General features: G+C 37.7%; 1 protein-coding gene and 1 long non-coding RNA gene across 2 annotated transcripts in view; both read left to right on the forward strand.

Moving 5' to 3' along the window:
- The window catches only part of LOC308672582, a 171002-nt gene that overhangs the window by 5705 nt on the left and 144826 nt on the right, over positions 1–20471 (forward strand). The gene's annotated exons all lie outside the window — the stretch shown is intronic.
- The window catches only part of INTS9 (integrator complex subunit 9), a 77306-nt gene that overhangs the window by 2231 nt on the left and 54604 nt on the right, over positions 1–20471 (forward strand). The window contains exons 2-4 of the mRNA XM_081335530.1: positions 1147–1274; positions 14256–14316; positions 16330–16392. Coding sequence (XP_081191656.1) covers positions 1147–1274; positions 14256–14316; positions 16330–16392 — 252 coding nt within the window. The remainder of the gene's footprint in view (positions 1–1146; positions 1275–14255; positions 14317–16329; positions 16393–20471) is intronic.

Consider the following 20471-nt stretch of genomic DNA (forward strand, 5'->3'; position numbering starts at 1 on the left):
TTTAATATAGGAATGATAAATAGCATTATTGTTTTTATTGTTCAAAAATTCCATAAGCCGTAACAGGTTAGAAAAGGGTAAAAGGTTTTGTTTTGTTGTTTGGGTACTACCTTCCGTCTCAAACTGATTTAACCTACAAAGTGGCTTAGTTCCTAACGTACATTTCCACTTTAAATTCATTCAGCTTTATAATGGGGCTTTTTCCTTACAAGCACACACACACACACACACACCACATACATACATTTGCTGCCATTGAATATGTTGCTGATGTGGGAATCCCTGAGAGTCTTCTGAAAGTCTGAAAGAACTTAGACTTGATCATTCTTTCTACTCATCTTCTTCTCAGAAAATGGATAATGCTTTTCCCTTAATGTCATTGTACCATGTCTACATCTATCAATAGCTCTAAATGGCTCTGTGCCCTTTCCTCTTTCTTGTCCATATACGAGAGTGCACAGATATTGGAAACATTCAATGAAAGATCAAGATTCTTGATCTTGTTTCCTGATCTATTGCTCCAGCTGAAAGTTTGAGCAATAGGGGTTGCTCAAGTTTGGGAGTGATATATCTCAAATTTCACTGCTTCTGCTAATAGCAGCTGGTGAATCTGCTTCTATATATCCTGGATCTTTTTGAATGATCATTGTCTAATTGAATATCTAATCCCAGAAAAAAGGACTGATGAGTTCCATTCTTACTCAGAAACTAGATGGTAAACTGTTCATTGCAAACCATCACACCAGCATAACTAATCAGAGTCCAGTGTTTTGCTGCCACAAATACAATTGTACTCAGAATGCATTCTGCATTTCAGTGGCCTCTGTTGCTGTTCCGTGAGGTACAGCATAACTTGATCCATATTAATTTAGGAAATGTTAATTATACTCTGGTAGGCATAAATAGCCATAAACCAAAGTCCAGTAGATACTGAGAAATACAGCACAATAGTAAAAATTATTTTTATGTATCCAAAGAAATCAGTTAAGAATTGTCATCACCTAGAAATCTTTAAATATCATTAAAATATTAAAATAGTATTTAAACATGGTAAGGATTCTTAGATAGTATCAAGTCTACTTCCTGTATTCTGAGTGTACTATTATCTTTTCCTAATGCTAGTACTTAATATGATTTTTGTTTTAGTACTGCTTGTCTGGGCATCCGACTTTACCATGCAACATACTCAAGTTCAAATCTACCACCATCATGTTGGACTGTGGGCTCGATATGACCTCAGCTCTCAACTTTCTCCCACTGCCTTTGGCCCAGAGGTGTGTCTTTTGTGTGTCTGTGTTTTTCCCATTCCAGTTTTACTCTGTACTTCATAAACCTTTGGGGGAAGAAGGGATTCATTAAAAACAAGAGTGAAACATTGTTGGGGAAGGCAAGGGGTTAGGGTTATAGGAAAGGAGTTTGAAGTGAACATACAGCACCATCTGATAGTATAAAGAGTTTGTCCACTTAAAAATTCCCTTTATCAAAATAACATCCTTTGGCTCAGTAGATAGAAAGCATTTTATGGATTTATCGATTTGGTTTCCAGATAATTTATTCTAAGCGTCGCTAAAATATTGCAGCAGCAGCTCAGCACAAGTGAGGTCAGAGAATTGTCCTCTCTCTGGCTTTTTCATGCAAGAGGAGACAAATGAGAGGTAAATGTAAAGTGGAACCATGCCAGACGTATATTTCTCCCCGGTTAACAACCTGTGTTGCAGATTGTTTGTTGTGGCAGTAGGAAAGTTATTCAATGATTCTGAGTCTGGGGATCTTTTGCTACTATTTATTACAAAAAGCAAGAAAAATGCATGTCATTCTGGTGCTAGAGGACAGTTAGAAGGCACTAGATCTATGCAGAATTATGGCTTTAAAGGCAAAAAGACACTTTAAGAGTGGGTGGAGGCACCTATACAGCACCTATCTGCAAACACATCTTTTCGTGGAGTAGCACAGCATCTATGGAAGGCATGATGCCCAGAAGAGATGCAGTTGCTTCAGGAATTGGAGACAGATGTTATATTTGCGCCCCCTTGTGTTCCACAGCACTTTCTTTCTTTTAAATCTTAAGTTTTGCACAGCCTTAAAAGATTTTTTCAGTAAGGAGACTTCATCTAAATAAGTCTTTGTCTTATAGAATACAGAATAACAGAGTTGGAAGGGACCTCGGAGGTCTTCTAGTCCTTGGTCAAACAGGAGACTCTGTAACATTCTAGAATATAGGCAGATGGCTGTCCAATCTCTAGTAGCCTCTAGTGGAGAAGAAGCAAGAGATACATTTTAGGAATAGGCAATGTGCTATAGCAGACATGTCAAACACAAGGCCCGGGGTCCAGATCCGGCCCGCGAAGTGGTTTCATGTGGCCTGCGAAGCCATCCTGGAAACAGTGAGGGAACGGCCCCCAATGCCTTGGCCCTGGCCCAGAGACCCTCCTTCTGCCAGAGACCCTCAGATCTGTCCCACTCCTGCCCAGGCCCCCATAGGCACCCTTGATGCGAATGATGTAGAGCTGGCCACGCCCACCCACTCTAGCCACGCCCACCCAGTAGGCCACGCCCACCCAGGCCATACCCACCCGGCCCCCTGAGGGCAACCGCAATGCTGATGCGGCCCTCAATGAAATTGAGTGACACCCCTGTGCTATAGTACCCATCAACACCCAAACATCTATAGCCTTCAGCTAGCCTTCCTTCCCCATCTGACTTTTTAAAGAAAATATTCTTTTAATGCTCAACTCAAACTTTTAGCATTCTCTTCATTTTAAAGGATGCAACACAAATTTCTACAATGCTCTTTAAAGAATGCTTCCAGGGCCCACCTAATATTCTAAAAAATAAATATGGTAAGTGACTGCAGTTCAGTGCCTTGTTTGGAAATGCACCCCTCAGCCAAGAATAATGGATTGTGGCCAGGACAGAGGACTGGAGGAGACAATATAGGCAAAACACTTGTTTGCCTGCTCATAAAAGGGTTGCAAGAGTAGAATCCCTTCATCGCAGCCTTTTGTGAAAATGCTTGTGACTATAATTCCAAATATGCTAACCATCTCAAGCCAATAGATATACCAGTATCCATTTGACTTTCTTGAATCATAGCCGCAATTACTTCATTCCTTAACTATCTATCAAAAAATAATAATCTAAGGCTGAGTTGAAGCTTGATCAAAAAGTTACCGTAACTTTGCTATAAATGTTACCAGTTTGTCTCCCATTTTTTCCTGAAGTCTAAAACTAAAGCATCTGAAACTGTTCTGTCACCACTTTTCTCATCTGTTCCTCGCTCTGTATACAGGAGTACATTATTGGTTCCACTGTCAAATAGCTTTTATTCTCCAGACATTAAAATTTACCGTTAGTAGTTATGCGTTTTATATTGAGCTGGATGTAATAACATTCAGCATCCGTGTTCTGCCTTCTGGTACAAGCTTTCATCTTGATCTTCTATATAACACTCTTTCAGCGATTTAATAAGGGCTGCATATTTCTTATTTTTATCACTGTTGGATTTAAATTCTAACTTTCCACTAGGATCACAAGATGACCTACACAGCACTCCCTACTCCAATTTGATCCCCACAACGTCATCTAACGAGCTTCCTTGACTGAGCGTGGTCATAAACTTGGGTTTCTTCAGATCTGGTCCAACCCCTTAACCCTTGTTTTACAGTGGTTCTCATATCTTTTCCTTATCATTAATCGCTCCTCGTAAGATTTGTAGTTCTCTAATCATTGTCATTTCCCTTATCTGCATCAGTTCCAGTTTTCTATGTGTTCTTTAAAATATGGTGCCCAAAGCTTGACAAAATACTCAAGGCTGGGTTTGACATAAGTAGAATTTATTTTTATTTTTTATTTTTATTTTAATTCCATTTATATCCCGCCCTTCTCCGAAGACTCAGGGCGGCTTACAAGCTTAGCAGTAGCCTTCATTCTATGTATATGCCTGCTTATTAGGGCTTTCACACACACACCCAAGCGGCATTATTACAAAGTCAGCTTAATTGCCCCCAACAATCTGGGTCCTCATTTTACCTACCTCGGAAGGATGGAAGGCTGAGTCAACCTTGAGCCTGGTGGGATGCGAACCTGCACTAATTGCAGGCAGCTGGTGTTACTTAAGGAGGCATTAGCCCACTGCTAGTGCAACAATTACTGCAGCCAAAATACACTGGTAACTCATATTATGTTTGTGTTCTTCTACCATACCTCTTTCACAAGTGGTATTATCATGCCAGATATCCCCATCCTAAATTTGTGTATTTGATTTATTTTTCTTACGTATAGAACTTAGTACTGTATTTATTTATCAATCAAACAATATTTGTACCCCATCTTACTCCTGAAAGACTTTTGATGGCACACAGCATTACTAAAATGAGAGATTACAGTAATTACAAAAGCAAATGTCATTCCTGTGATCAAAATATTTACAATAGATATTTTCAATCAAATCACCTAGGGCTGAATGTAGTTTTTATTAAATGCAAGAATGGTAGGAGCTGCCCATATCTTTGTGGGGAGAATATTCCAAAGGCTGCCATGGAGAAGACCTGGTATTTGGTCCACCCTCTTCCCTTGGTTCTAATGAGAGGTAGAATTCTCAATAGGCTTTCCCTAAACAACTGATCCAGATGGGCAGATTTAATTCTGTCAAATCATTCCCCAATGTATCCCAGTGTGGCAGTTTAAAGAACTTTACAGATAATGACCACTTTGAATTGGGCCCCCAAGCTTACTTGAAATATAAATAAAGCTGAAGCCCAGTTTTTCAGGGATTGAGAGAAGCTACACAGCTACTTGGAAGACCTGAAGGAACAGGTTAGAGATAGCACATCATGGAGAAAATCTATCTACGTTAGTAACTAAGAGTCAACATCGACTTGATGGCACATAGTCAATCGATCACACAGCTGCTTGTTTTATTTATGAGATAGGTTGAACTATTTGAAATTAATCAATCATTTCATTATAATGTCAACAGTCAGTCAGTGAGAATTGTTTTATTTCAATAGCTTCTAGTAAAGAGCCTTAATATCATATGAAATGTGGCTCTTTCCCACTGCTCATTTACATACACTAATCAGTTGGGAACACCTTGTACTTACAAATATGGATCATAAAATTCTTGAACTAAGTCCTTAAATATACTTATGTCTTTAAAAAAGCCCCTCTCTGTAAAAATATGGTATAGCATCTATGTAATATAATGTATATGTCATGGTTCCAACAGAGACAAATAAAGCAGAACTCCGAGGCTTGGAAATTCCTCAAAGAACATGTTTATTAGTTACAAGTATCAGCACAATCAAAAGTGAAACCAAATCTGAATTTCCAACTAAAAATTACCCAGTTACAAAGTATAATGTCCTACCCACAAAACTATGCAATCAACTATGTTCCCCAATATATTCATTTGGCAGGCTTTTTTTTTACAATGCCCAGTCCCTGATTGCGGGAGCAGTAGATGACCTTGGTTCCCATGGGACAGAAGATTATTTTAATTAGCGAAGCACCAGGGCAAGACCCACTCCCTCCGTTCTATGTGACAACCTAGAATGAGGAGAAAAATGGCTGCAGCCAGCTTCATTGTAGAGTTGATGGTATAATTTTATATGTTATTCTATGTAATGGCTATAATATATATAATGGAGATCAAATGCAATTGTATCCCATCCTTTGTCCCAACACAGAAAACTTAGAATTAACCATTCAGTCTTCTCACATCACCCATGCATCATGGACCAGTTTTAGGAGAGTATTGACTCAAGATCAACAAGTATAACCAAACTTTTTATTTCTGTCAGGAATTTTTTCCTGGATTTTTTACCCTTTATGATTAGGTGTTTTTTGTAGTAGGAAAGTGAACAAGAAAAGAGCATGGAGAGGCTTATTTCAGATATGCCTCTTTTAGTGCATTGACTTTCTAGCTTTGTTTAGACTAAATTGAATCTATTGCTTGCTTATGCTATATAATGGAGTTCAATTCACTTTTGTCTCATCTATAACATATATCCAAAGGTACTGGGAGTGTTCATCTGTCATTAGAGGCTGAGGTATCATTGTTACACAGATCATGTTCAGATCCAACCTGGTCTGAACTGAATATGCAGTTGGAGCCTTGACCTGGTTCTTGGAAGCTATGAGGAGATGGATGGAAAGAAATTGGGTGAAGTTGAACCCTGTTAACACAGATTTGCCATTTTTCCGGAAATCTTCTGGCTCACTTTATGCTGTGTTAAGAGTTGTGCTCCCTTGAAAGAGCAGGTCTGCACATTGGTTTTCCCCCAGAATCACATAAACTATGAGGTGGAGGGCATGGCTAGTGGAGTCTTGCCCAGTTTTGATTGATGTGCTAGTTATGGCTCTTCCTGGAACGAGAGGCCCTGGTGGCAGTGAATCCTCCCCTTATCACCTCTAGAACAGAATACAGTACTGTAATTTGCTTTTTATTCACTGTGCCTTCTGCAGACTACCCAACAACTGCAGTTGGTACAAAATGCGGCAGCCCACATATTGGTGGATGAGAGCTATCATTATTATATTAGTGTTACACTCCATGATTGATAGCTCTGCACTGGCTACCAATAGGCTTCTGAGCATCATTTAAAGTGCAGTTTTAATCTATGAAATCTACATGGCTCGGCATTCAAATATTGTATATCTAGAACTGTCTCCTTCAGGTAAAATCAGTCCACCCAGGCTATATGTCCTGAATAGGAATGCTGAGGGTCTCCTTCCCATGCAAGATTGGGGAGAGGGCAGGAAACACTGTATCATTTGTGGTGGTGGTGATGGTTGTTCAGGCTTGATCCTTTTAGAATAGTCCCGTCCAGTAATTTGTATGACAGTCTCCTGTATGATATTTAGGCAGGCATTTTTTTCATACAGCTCTTAATTTGAAGACTATGATGGTTGGAGAATAGACTCAGGAAAATCATGACTCGTTAAAATAATTTATATATCTTTTGTACACTTTAACCAGAATCTTGTAAACTACAAGGGATAATGCTAGAGTGCAGTAGTTGGTAAGAATCTGTATGCCGGTAATGCTTGTCTTACAACTATTCATTTAGTGACTGCTGGAAGTTACAAAGGTATTGAAAAAAGTGACTTATGACCATCTTTCATACTTACAATCATTGCAGCATCCCCATGTTCATGTGGTTAAAATGTGGGCGCTTGGCAGCTGGCATGCATTTATGATGGTTGCAGCATCCCAGGATCACGTGATCACCATTTGTAACCTTCCCACAAGCAAAGTCAATGGGGGAAGCCAGATTCGCATAGTGACTGCATGATTCACTTAACAGTTGCAGTGATTCACTTAGCAACTGTGGCAAAAAAGAAAGATCATAACTGCCTTGCTTAGCAAATGGAAATTTTGGGATCAGTTGTGGTCATAAGTCGAAGACTACCTGTACCACTAAAATCCTTGCTGTCATAACCTTTGAATAAGAGAAATGATGAATCCCAGGGCAACACTTTTTGGACTAAGTGACCTCAAATAGGCTACTGTACAGAATGAATCCAAAATCCAGGAGCCATGAAATTGGGAATGAAATTGGGGAAAGTTGTGGTTGATTCAGGCTGCTACTGCAGTCATATGGAGTTCATTTGGAATGTCCTGTGATAGTTTCCTTGCCACTCTTGCAATCCCTTGTTCCTTACCATACCCAACGGCAAGGAATTGACTCTTCATGTGGCTATTAAAGAAGCAATGAGAAAGAAAGGCCTCGATATTTTTATTGCCCCATTTATATGTCCCTTTTCTGGCACACAAACATGCACATTATCTATATCTTATCTTTGCTCAGGAACTCAAGGCACATACATCATGCTGCATCTTGTTATATTTTTTCACAACTATCCTGTGATGTAGGTTGAGCTGAAAAATCACCAAGTGAGCTGCTGTGGCTGCACATGGAGTAGAAACCGGATTTCTCTGGTGTCAGTCAAGTACATCAGCCACCTTAGTCCTTGCCCATCTTGCTGCATTTTTCAACTGCTTCTTACCATAAAACATGAGTATTTTAACCATTTACTCATGATGTAAAGGGCACATTTTCTTCCCAAATGTATAGCCTGCTTTTCAAAAAAAGAGCTTTGCTGCTATTCCTATTGCATTTTCGATGACATTTTTGCCTATCCTATGGAATTTTACCTATAGTACAAAAGTATTATGAGTACAACAAAGTTAAGATGAATAAAATAATGACTATATGTCAGGAAACATTAGCATTATGATTCCCATGGGATTGAAATTTGGCAGGTTTGTGGCTGCTTCAATGATCTGGAACTGCCAAGTTGCTACCTGGAGCGTCAGTAGAGTGGGACCGCCCTAGCCTTCCAGAGGTTAGGGAGACCAGTCCTGCCATTAGCTCCTGAAGATCAGGTAGACCAGTCCTGCTACAGTCCTCTGGAGAGACAGATCCTGCCCGGTACATTTATACTGAAAAATCAAGAAGGTGGTTTGCAAATGATTTCAGAGTCCCATCTCTCCTATGACAGCTTTTAGTGCATATTTTTGTTTCTTCTTGGAGATGATGGCTGGCACCATCAGCTTCAAATGATAAACAACAAGAAACTAACGGTGATGCATTACTAAGTATATTGAATAACGAACCATGAGAATGAGTTTAATAACCTTCTAAGAGGAGGATGTCTATTACAACGATACGTGGTTGACATGACTGCTAAGACTGAAAGGATGAGGCTGAGTTACATCCAAATGAATCAAGCAATCAGGAGAACAACATACAGCAGTCTAACTGATTGAATGATGATGATGATGATTTTAGAAACATCAGAAGGCGCATCATCCTCCAACATTTGTGGGAGGATCAAGATATATGATGAAATGATGTCAAGATGCCATGATACATATACGGAAGTATGGCAATATTTCATTTTTCATTATAGTGACATGCAATTCAAACTGGCCAGAAATACCCAGCATTTTTTTTTAATCAGCAGCCAAATGATCAGTCAGATTTAACTGTGAGTATTCAACTTGAAGACAAAGTTGTTCCTGAAGTACCATAGTGCAACACATGGTCACGTTAGTAGATAGATTATTGAAAAGTTTTAAAATACAATTTTCCTTTAAAAAACCCACCTTCCCCCTCCCTACTCCCCCCCTACCTCCCCCCAACCTCCCTCCCTCCTCCCCTCCCTCCATCCCCCCCTCCCCCCCCCCGACTTCCCAGAGCTAAATACAAGGTATATATCTATAAAAAGGCAATCATAAGCAACCATATACTACCCACTATAAAATCTAAAATCCATTACTCTCTAGCTTATATAGGATAAGACACACCTTAACAATATTAACTATATATAAAAAAACTAAAAGAAAAAAGAAAAAAAAACGAAAGAAGACTTATTCGAATGCTACATAAAACTTCTTAACCCTATACTTGTTCTGGATAAACTCAATCCATTTTCTCCATTCCATAATATAGCGTTCTTGCGAATGATCTTTCAAATAGGCCGAAATCTTCGCCATCTCTGCCAGGTCGGAAACCTTTAAAGTCCACTCTTCTATGGTCGGCAATTCCACTTTCTTCCAATATTGGCCTATCAAAAGTCTTGCTGCCGTAATTAGGTTCAACATCAACTTAGTGTCCACAACTGTAGCGTCTGCAATTATTCCCAACAAAAAAAGTTGCGGACAAAACTTTATCCTCTGTTTAAAAATCTTCTGCATATTCCACCAGACTTTTATCCAAAAAGCCTTGACCTTCTTACATGTCCACCATATGTGAAAATATGTTGCATCTTCATCACCACACCTCCAACATTTAGGCTGGTAATTCGGATACATACTTGCAAGCTTTTTAGGATCTAAATGCCATCTATAAAACATTTTATAAAAGTTCTCTCTTAGATTTTGAGCTTGAGTAAATTTTACATTCCTCACCCAAATCTTTTCCCACATGTCCATTGTGATAACGTCTTGGATGTTTTGGGCCCATTTTATCATACAATCCTTAACAAGCTCTGTCTCTGAATCAATCTCTATCAATGCAAGATATATCCGTTTGATATGTGCTGATCCCTGATTTCTAACTTGCTTTATCAAATTTTCATCAGTCATTGTAAAACCATTTTTCTGGTCTTCTTTCCACCTGGCCCGTAGCTGAATATATTGAAACCAGTTTTGAACAACCTTCTCTTCTCGCAAGAGGCTATATGATTTCAAACACCAAACATTTCTTTCCAAAGTTAAAATCTCCTTGTACGTAGTCACATCATGTTTGAAGCCAGCATGAATATTTTCTATTGCGTGTTTTGGAATTGCCCACAATGGTATCTTGCAACTCAACTTATGTCTATACTTCTTCCAAACTCTCAGCAATGCCTGTCTTAAAATATGCACCCTAAACACATTGTCTACCTTCTTATCATACAACAAATATGCATGCCAGCCAAACCACAAATCATGGCCCTCAAGATTTAATAACCTCCCTTGCGTCAAATTAATCCAATCACTTATTCCTACTAATGCAGCAGCTTCATAGTACAATTTAAAATTAGGCAGTTTAAGACCACCTCTCTCACGAGTATCCTGCATAATCTTAAGTTTAACTCGTGGTTTTTTCCCTGCCCACACAAATTTATTGATACCACGCTGCCATTCCTCCAAATTAGAATCTTTCTTAAGGATCGGTATCATTTGAAACAAAAATAAAAATTTGGGCAGGACATTCATTTTCACTGCTGCAATCCGTCCCAACAAAGACAATTGCAATTTTTGCCAACTCTCCAATTCTTTTTGAATTTTCCCCCATAGTTTTTCATAATTATTTTTATATAGCTTTGTATTAGAGGGCGACAAAATCACCCCCAAATATTTAACCCTCTTAACAATCTCAAATCCAGTTAATCCTTCTAAGAGAGCCTTCTGTGAAACTGTCATATTTTTAACCAAAATTTTAGTTTTCTGTGTATTTACCTTAAATCCAGAAACCTTCCCATATTGTGTTATTATCTCCATCAGGTCCACAACAGAGTGCTCTGGCTGGGTCACTGTTAGTAGATAGATTATGTGCTAAGTATGGATACCAAAAGCAGTATCTCTCTCATTTGCACTCTTTGTTGTAGTTAATGAAGCATCCAAGCCAAGACAGCTATGATTCTTTTGTGCAAGCCAAAATACCAGACCCAAATGAATATCCAGAGCTGCATAAATTGCTATTAAAGCACATGATTCATAGTCCATTTTGCAGCAGTTACTCAGGATGTTAGAAAAATGATGCATTCAGTAAGTGGTACCAAAAGCAATTCAATCAGCATACAAGGTGTAGCGATGATTCATATCCTATCTACAGGAGGATTTGAAGTACATCAAGCAGGACAACAGAGTTGAACTAAAACTTCTTAATGGGTGGTATCCTATAATACACTACTGAGGGTGTTCAACTGACATCTCAATGGTATGCTCATATGGTCATCTGTCAAATCCATCAAATCAAAATCAAGTATACCAGGAAGGGAAGTAATTAGACAGTTTTTGCATCGAACAGACAAGACAAAAATCACACAGCACTTGACAGGGAGATACATTAGGTCCTGTGAAGCTGTTGCATCAATACTTGGATTCCAGATTCATGAACAGGAACTGATTATTGTTTGCCTTCAAGTACACCTCCCACAAAAACATTGAATATTCTTTCAAGGTAATACTGCTGTGTACTGAATAGTGATATGGCAAAAACCACACTAACAGAATTCATCTTTGCAAACACGATCCATTTGCAAAACTGCTGAACACTATGGATATTCCAAGATGGACTAATAAGAGATGGGAAAGAAGGAAGACGGGGAAAGCACTGGAAGAGTTCCCTGGAATTTTTGTAACCAATGTTCTTGATCAAGTGTATACTGTTACTCCACAAAGTGGTGACCACTGCTTGAGATTGCTTCTTCATCACGGAAAGGGGCTAGTATTTCTCAAATCACTGAAGACACATAATGGACATATGCTTCCGTTATTCAAAGATGTCTGCAGAGAGAGAGGATTGTTGCAAGCTGATGATCATTGGCAACAAACTATGCAAGATGTTGAAAGAACAAGAATCCCCAGATCTATGAGAGATTTGATTGTCCTCTTGTTATCGAATAGTAAAATCAACAATTCACAACAATGTGGAACAGTTCAAGAGTGCAATTACTGAAGATTTCCTCCAAATTGAGAGAACTAAGATATATTATGAACAAGTTCTTCTGTATTTCCAAGAAAAATTTATGAAATTGGGAAGAACACTTAAAGAATGTAACTATTGTATTGTATACTATTGTATTGCATGAATTGCAATACAATAGAGAAACAGCAGGAATTTATACTACACAGCAAACCTCTATTGAATAATGAGCAAAGAGCAGTATATGACAATGTGCAAGTGCGTACAAAGCAATCTTTCTTCAGTAATTTTCATTGATGTACCAGAAGGAACAGGGAAGACATTTGTTACTAATTTGATCCTCACTAAATTTAGGAGAGATGGAGATGGTGCTATTGCTATAGTATCATCAATATTGCAGCAACACTGATGCCTGGTGGTAGGATAGTACATTCAAGATGCATTCATCAAAGTGAATGAAAATGCTCTTTATAACATTGAAAGTTTCCAATGCTGCACATTTGCTTTGACAAGTGAGGCTTATTGTCTGGGATGAGAACCCCCATGATTAGGAGGGAGAGTTTTGAAGCCATGGGGGGGGGATTTTAACATTTGCTGTGGCGGATATCCATCAGTGTCTACCAATTGTAAAAAGAGGAAATGATTCTCGTGGCTAAGTTATGCATCAACAAATTCAATTTATAGAGAAGCTTTGACAAGTTTCAGTGGAAGAAAAACAAGCAATTGAGTGAGGGAGAAGAAAGATAGTCTGAATTCTTATTAAATGTTGAGTAAATAAAATTCAGAAAAGATCAAAATGATAAAATAGTATTATCTGAACATTTTGCCAGCAAGAACTATGGAAGAATGTATAGATTTCATCTACCAAACATTTGACAATTCTGCAGAACTGTTCCCAAAGAACTCTATTAAGTTCCCTTCAGTGAAATGATGAGAAAAATCAATTCCATATGCATTATATCCTTCTCTGAAACGATGAAAGAATATTGTTTCTTCAATGTTGTCAGTGAAGGAGCTAATGCTACTCATTTTCCAGTGGAATTCCTTGATTCAATGAAAATCCTGAGATTGCCACCACATAAATTAGAACTCAAAATAGGAACTCTGATCATTTTAAAGAAGAACTTAGATCTTCCTAGGCTTTGCAATGGAATGGGAATGATGGTGGAAGAACTCCAAAGAATTTCATTGTAGCAAAGATAAACTTTGGTGCTTTCAAAAATGACATTGTCATGATTCCAAAAATTATGCTCAATTTATCAGAAGGTGAAATTGTCTATCTTCAGCAGACATACTTGCCAATTCAATCATGCTTTGCTCTGACTAAATATACAGTGCAAGGAGAAACCATGGAAAATGTGTTGATTTATATGGAGAAACTGGTATTCCGGTATGGTCAGCTGTATGTCACTTGAAGCCAAGGAAAAATAAGTAAAAACTTTAGAATATTTTTAAACGACGGCTGATCAACCACAAATGCCATCAAAAGCATCCTTTCTTAAACGAAAAGCATCTATTTGTTTTGCTGTGCATCTTTCTTCTTTAATAAAATGGTGTTTTCTTCTTTAATTTTAAAACCAAAACAATAGCAATCCACCCATGGTCATTCTGTTTCTTTAGGTAGGGATGACCAAAGGATCACAGGTTGTTTAGTAATAAATAAAGCGATAATCACCATTGTCATGAACTCAGTGTTTCTCCTGTCACTTTTCCCCCCTATTTTACATAGTGAGATGCCAGGATAGTTTGGAATAATTTATTTATCACTTGTATCAAAACTGGGAGACTATTGTTAATAGGCTTGGAACAGTTCATCATCATAATCTAGAATTTTAAGTTGTCTTATGACCTTACTATCTTCTGAATATTTGTCCTCTTAAAACAGAATTCTGGGAGTTGAAGTCCACACATCTTAAAGTTTCCAAGTTTGAAAAATTTTGAAGTAAATCTTTAGCTATTAGTCAAGCTGCTGTTACAGCAATTTTTTCTTAAATGCTTACTTAATGTCATTATTTTGAAGTGTATATAGTATTGATGTTTTGTATGCAGATCTTGGAAAATGGGTACTGATTTCATCATAAAATGCAGTAAAACGATTTCTTTACTTTCCTACAGTCCAAGGCTATCCAAGCTCCCAGGATGGATCTTAAAAGATGGAAGCATTTTCTTGGACAAGGTAATGTACCAATGGGATTAGGACTCCCAATGAATTTAACTAATTAAGCAATGAAACCAAGTCCAAGCAAAATTCATTTACCCAGTGAAGAAAACAAAATGAGTAGATTTTCAAGTCCAATTTTGAGCTGGGAAATCAAACATATTACAAAATATCCTCTCGCCATTTATTTTTTTCAGTTACCTCTCTTGGAAATTATACCTTGTTTGATTAATGTTCCCTGATCTTGTGCCTTACAACTAATGAAAAATGCATTGGAACAATTACAATTCCTTAATGTCTATTTTTGGGGTATTGCTTAAGTTGTACTTGTATTAAATTTTCGTATTCATTCAAGGAGGGAAGTACCCAAGCTGATCATGCATGGCCCTTGAAAGATCTAGTGAACTCATCTCAAGCTTCTCTGTATGGCCAGATCTCATGTACCGAAAGATATGTTTCAAGTCACTTTGGCCAGCAGATTCTTTATCATACTTGGAAACTCTTGAAGGCACTTTTTAAGATTCCTCTATCATACAATGAACCTCTCAAGAGTTTGAGAATGATGTTGTTTTGCAGAATATTTTAACTTTGAGACTTTTACATATTCTTCCATTATCAGAAAAATGGGTAACCACCTTCCTGTTGCATCAAGAAGTGACAAAAGGGTCAAGGAATCTTTTCCCTAATTAACTTAAGAGATGAAAGGGTTGTTAAAATAAACATAACCAGTAGGCAAGATTTCCATAACCTAAACTCCTATTTTTTCCTACTTTTTTTAGTGTAACTCCTAAGAGCTTAATAGATATGCCCCTTAAAGATCTGGAAATCACCCAAGTCATCCCCTTAATTTTCATGGCTGAAATTCACCTTGAACTTGGGTCTTCCCAACACTAGTCTATCACCTTAACCATAACACCTGACTGACTCTTCAATGACTTTGATTCTTGACAGAATCCAAAGGGGCACATAGTAACAAGTTTAAAATTAGGACTTTCCGAGCAATTTGATTTACCCTTGATAGGAACCATTATACTTGCTTAGAATGACAAATTACTTCCCTAGTTCTGCACAGAACAGAGTTGAGGTTAAAGGTGAACACCTTATTTTGTAAGGAGAATGTTGGTCTTTGCTGCATTTGGCATTCAGTTGTTTTAAATCCAATGTTCATTGGAGCATTGAAATTCCCCTTGCTTACCCATTATTCACCTTCTAAATTCTTTTGATAGGGTTAAAGGCTTTCTGTCATATATAATTGCTGATGTGTATAACTTGGCAAAATTGTTGAGAACTGAATCCAAATCCTAATGCTAGATATTTGAAAGAGCAGGATAGTATGTTGTGTCTGGGATAGCTGTGATTTCATAGATGGAGATCCATCCTCAAAAAATCCCCTTCTCTTTAGAATTATACAGAGACATATCACAACTTTTCTCTATGTGCACAGAGGTAAAATTAGTATAATTTTCCATTTTTGGCCATTATTTCATCTCAAGCTTATTTGCATGTGCCTCAGTTACTGATCCAGATGTTAAGGAAAGGGGCACAGACTGCTTGAATTGACCTGAAAGCATAGAATATTTATGTGGTCATACTTTGCTAAGGAATTAAAAGCACAAGTTTTAAAAGCCAAGTGAATGAAAAGTGGGGCTTCAGTTAGTAGAGAAAGCAAAGAATCTAAAGTCAAGAAATAAAAATACAACAAAGCAAAAGGAGACAGGTAATTTTCAACTGTGCCCAGACAGAATCCTTGGTTAAAAATGGACCATATGTTGACTTGTAAGCCTTTGCTGATGTCCAGTGTTGTTCAGCTCTAATGCCAGGTTAAGGAAGAATGTTTGGATTGGTACTTGCCCAGTGGAATGGCATCTCCTAGGTCCCTAGGATATATTTACCTCATCTGACAAACTGGTTAATTATTTTGTAATTTTCTTCTAAAATATTATAACGCTGTCTGTTAACACAGTGTTGAATGTCATCATGATCTGTTTGCTTATAGTTAAATTTCTATTTTCTTTCTACCCCATTTCCTAGGAGCTGAAAGACTGTTCTGGCCGTGTCTTTGTGGACTCTGTTCCTGAGTTTTGTTTGCCAGAGGTGAGTCTCCTTATTGGACACAATTCAAAATGTTTCTCTTAGTTCTTTGGTAGTTAAGAATTGGTATCTGGCCAGAACTGTAGTATAATCCCAGAGAAATCTGATTGCTTACTAGTTCTATATTCATGGCAAAGTGGCATCTGTGAGTTAGGAGCAGTCCAGAACATCTACCTTACATGAGAGAAAATATTCCTAGAAGAATACATCATAAGCTCTTACTGCAATGCTACATTTTTTTCTCAATCATTTAGGACAGGATTTCCCACGTTTGGCGGCTTTCATGACATGTGGACCTCAATTCCCAGAATTCCCCAGACAGCATGATTGGCTGGGAAATTCTGGGAAATCCATGTGTCTTAAAAGTTGCCAAGGTTGGAAAACCCTGATTTAGGGCTTTTGTCAAATTACTTGTTGCTCCTGTTTCAGTAGGGAATCAGTCCCAAACCTTAACTCTGCTTCTTTTTCACCCCAAAGCCAGCTTATGGATCTGCTCATACCAATATAAAATATAGTAAAGGTAAAGGTTCCCCCGCACATGCGTGCTAGTCGTTTCCGACTCTAGGGGCCGGTGCTCATCTCCGTTTCAAAGCTGAAGAGCCAGCGCTTGTCCGAGGACGTCTCTGTGGTCATGTGGCCGGCATGACTAGACGCCAAAGGCGCAAGGAACGCTGTTACCTTCCCACCGTAGTGGTCCCTATTTTTCTACTTGCATTTTTACATGCTTTCGAACTGCTAGGTTGGCAGAAGCTGGGACGAGTAACAGGTGCTCACTTTGTTACGCGGCACTTGGGATTCGACCCGCCAAACTGTATAATGCAATACAATACAATACAATACAATACAATACAATACAATACAATACAATACAATACAATACAATACAATACAATACAATAATATAATATAATAATACATCCCAACATGTTTTTAAAAGAGTTCACAGATCCCATACTGGAATGTCTTTCAGCAGCTCTATGAGATAGACCAGTTTTGTTTCTCTTATTAGAACTGATCAAATCTGTACTATAAAGTTCAGTTTTGGAATTCAGGCTGAAATGGTTGTTTTCCTCTACCCAACCAGTAGCCAACAGCTAGAGGTCAAAGAAAGAAATGCCTGCTTTTCTCTGCAAAAGTTCCCTGGTTCAATTTCTGGTATTCACTTTTCATCAGGTGGTTTTTTTTAAGGGAACTATTTTTCCTACCTAAGACCTTAGAGAACTCCTGCCATGATTTAACACCCTAGTGGTTCTTTTAACATAGGATAAATTCATATGTTTAGGCTGTAATTATATCCTCATTAGTTATGCGTGAGTCCCACTGAAATCAGTAATACTTGCTCTTAGTAGATGCACCTAAGATTGTATTGTTAATTTCTTTCCCTTAATTGACATTTCTTTTATTGCACTTTGCATAATGTTGCTTGCCTCCAAAAGCAGTAATATACTGGGTCTATATGTATATATAGATATAAATGTATATAGATATGAAAATTGTTTTTGATTGTTCTCCCCCATTATTTTCTTTCAAAGTGTAATAGTTAACAATATGTATAATGCTTCTTCTCTTAACTGATATAGAGCAATTCATGGGCCTCTGTTTATTTCTGGCTAATGTCTTCTTCTGGCCATCAAGGTTACACAGGATATCCAGGAAAGGAGGAGTTAAAATCTGCAAGATAGTGAGCATCTTAATCAGAATCCCACTCAATGGATACCCTAAGGATATTTGTGTCGCTTTGTATGAGATTACCAAATAGAAGAGATACCTCTGTGTCAGATGGAAGTTCTGAAAAATGAAGTTGATTTAGTTCTGATGAACTTTTTCAACCCAACCCACCCTTAAATATAAATTGGTATCAGTCTGTTCTATTTGTCAATCTTCCCACCTTATACAATCAGAAAGCCCAATGACAAATTGAAGCTCTTAAAAAGATGTGAGTATAGCCTTCAGAAACCTCTGGAAGCTATTACCAAAACTGTAGTTTGTAACAATCTTAAATTATTAGAAGATATCTGGAGAGTAATCTGGTTTATTTTTATTAAATTTATTTAGCAATATAGATTTATTTTAATTAAATTAAAATGTAAATGAAATAAAAACAAAGTTAATTTTTGTCCCAGCCTCACCCATTACTTTTGGAGTGTGACATTGTGACAACTGACTCCAGGTTGGAGAAACTCTGTACCCCATTGATTAATACTGTTGAGGCTGCTTTGATGGATCAGGCTAAAGTCTGCTTATCTTCACCTAGCAACTTGCTGGATGTTTTATATAAATTCATAAGTGGGAAAGAAGGTGGGTATTTAACAATTGTAAGCTGCCCAGAGTCACCAGGAGGCATATAGATTTAATAAATTATTATTATTGTTACTGTTTGTCCCACTTCTAAAACAGTGATTCTGCATATGAAGATTCCTTTGAATTAATAAGCTAAAACCATTGGAATAAGCCTATTCATTCATGAACTTGTTTGACCTTCCTTTTGATTGATTGTTTGATTGATTATTTGCCATCAAGTCATCTTCAATTCCTAGTGACCACATAGATTGATTTTCTCTGTGACAATCTATCCCTAACCTTTATTTCAAGTCCCCCTGTTATGCACTCATTGCCAGTGTGAGCCCATCCATCTTGCTTCTGGTTCTGCTGTTCTCTTCATCCACCTTTACAAGCATTAGAACTTTTTCCGGAAAGTTGTGTCTTTGCATAAAGAATCTGAAATAGAATAATTTGAACCTGGTTATTTCTGCCTCGAGTGAGAAACCTGGATTGATTTTTTCCGATGATCCATTAGTTGGTTTTTTTGGTTGTCCATGGCATTCTCAAGAGTCTTCTCCAACACCAAAGTTCAAAAGCATTTTCCTATCCTGCTTCTTTAATGTCAAACTTTTGCTTGCATAGAATATCACAGGGAATATTATGGCTTGCACAGTTCTAGTCTTTGTAAGTATTGACATATTATGGCATTTAAATATTTTCCCCAAGGCTAAAACTTGTGTCCATTACTTTATTATAGTGGCAGATTTCACAAGCTCATTAAGTTAAAGGGAACCAAACAACTGCTCTCTGTGAAAAACTTTTCTAATACCTGTTTTAGCACATCTTTCCAATTCTAGTCATGATTCTGCACTGTATTTTAATATTATCCATGGGTGCAATTTTAATCTCAACATAAAAAGGACCCCTCCCCAGGTCAGTAATTAGTTATTAGGAGACATTTGATTTTTAAACAGCCAATTTGATTGATTTCTCTACCATTATCTTCAAATCAATAAGTTTAGATTTGTGTATGGATAATTTTTCTGCTTGATGATTATTGAATGTTGTTAGTTGCTCCATAATAACTGAGTTAGAGGTGAAGCTTCTGGTAAATTTTCCAGATTGAGTCCACCGATGTCTTAGCCTTACCTGTAAATATTTCTTATTACAGGAAGCAAAATCTTTTTCTTCAGCCTTGCAAATCCATTTTATCTGATTCTATTCCTGTACTCGCAGAATAGTCTGAAAACGATTAAACTCATTTCCAACCCTGAAACTGGACAGACTTTAGAGCTAGCAACAAGAAGACAAGAAATAATTTCAGATGCTGTAGACAAGAGAACATAACTAGAGCCTGAAGTTCAGCCTTTCAGCTGCATCTTCATTTTCTGAGAATTTTCTACTTTTCCTTCAATATGGAATTATTTTTTATAGTTACAATCCAGCAAATGGAAGGGCACTGCCTTTTTTTGACCATGTGGCTTGGGGATTCCTACTCTACCTGTTAGGAACTCCTTGAATAGACTCACCTTAGAGGTGTTTGGTTTCAGCAGTTGCTGAGAGGTCCTACATTATCACCCACCCACCCCATGCCCTCCAGAACACCTTTTTCCCCCTGAATACAAAGCACTGACCAGTTCTAATGTGAGTGCAACCTCTGAAGTTGGCTAAGTCTAAGACTTTGAGATCAAACTTGAATGGACTCTAAATTACCACCATTCTTCAGAAGTGTCTGACTGTATATGCCTCTGTGTGCGTGTGTGCATTGTATGTTTATGCACATATATACAGTTACACATACAAATCTGGAAATTACTAAG

The sequence above is a fragment of the Vipera berus genome (genome assembly GCF_964194415.1).
Source record: "Vipera berus genome assembly, chromosome: 1".
Lineage (NCBI taxonomy): Eukaryota > Metazoa > Chordata > Lepidosauria > Squamata > Viperidae > Vipera > Vipera berus.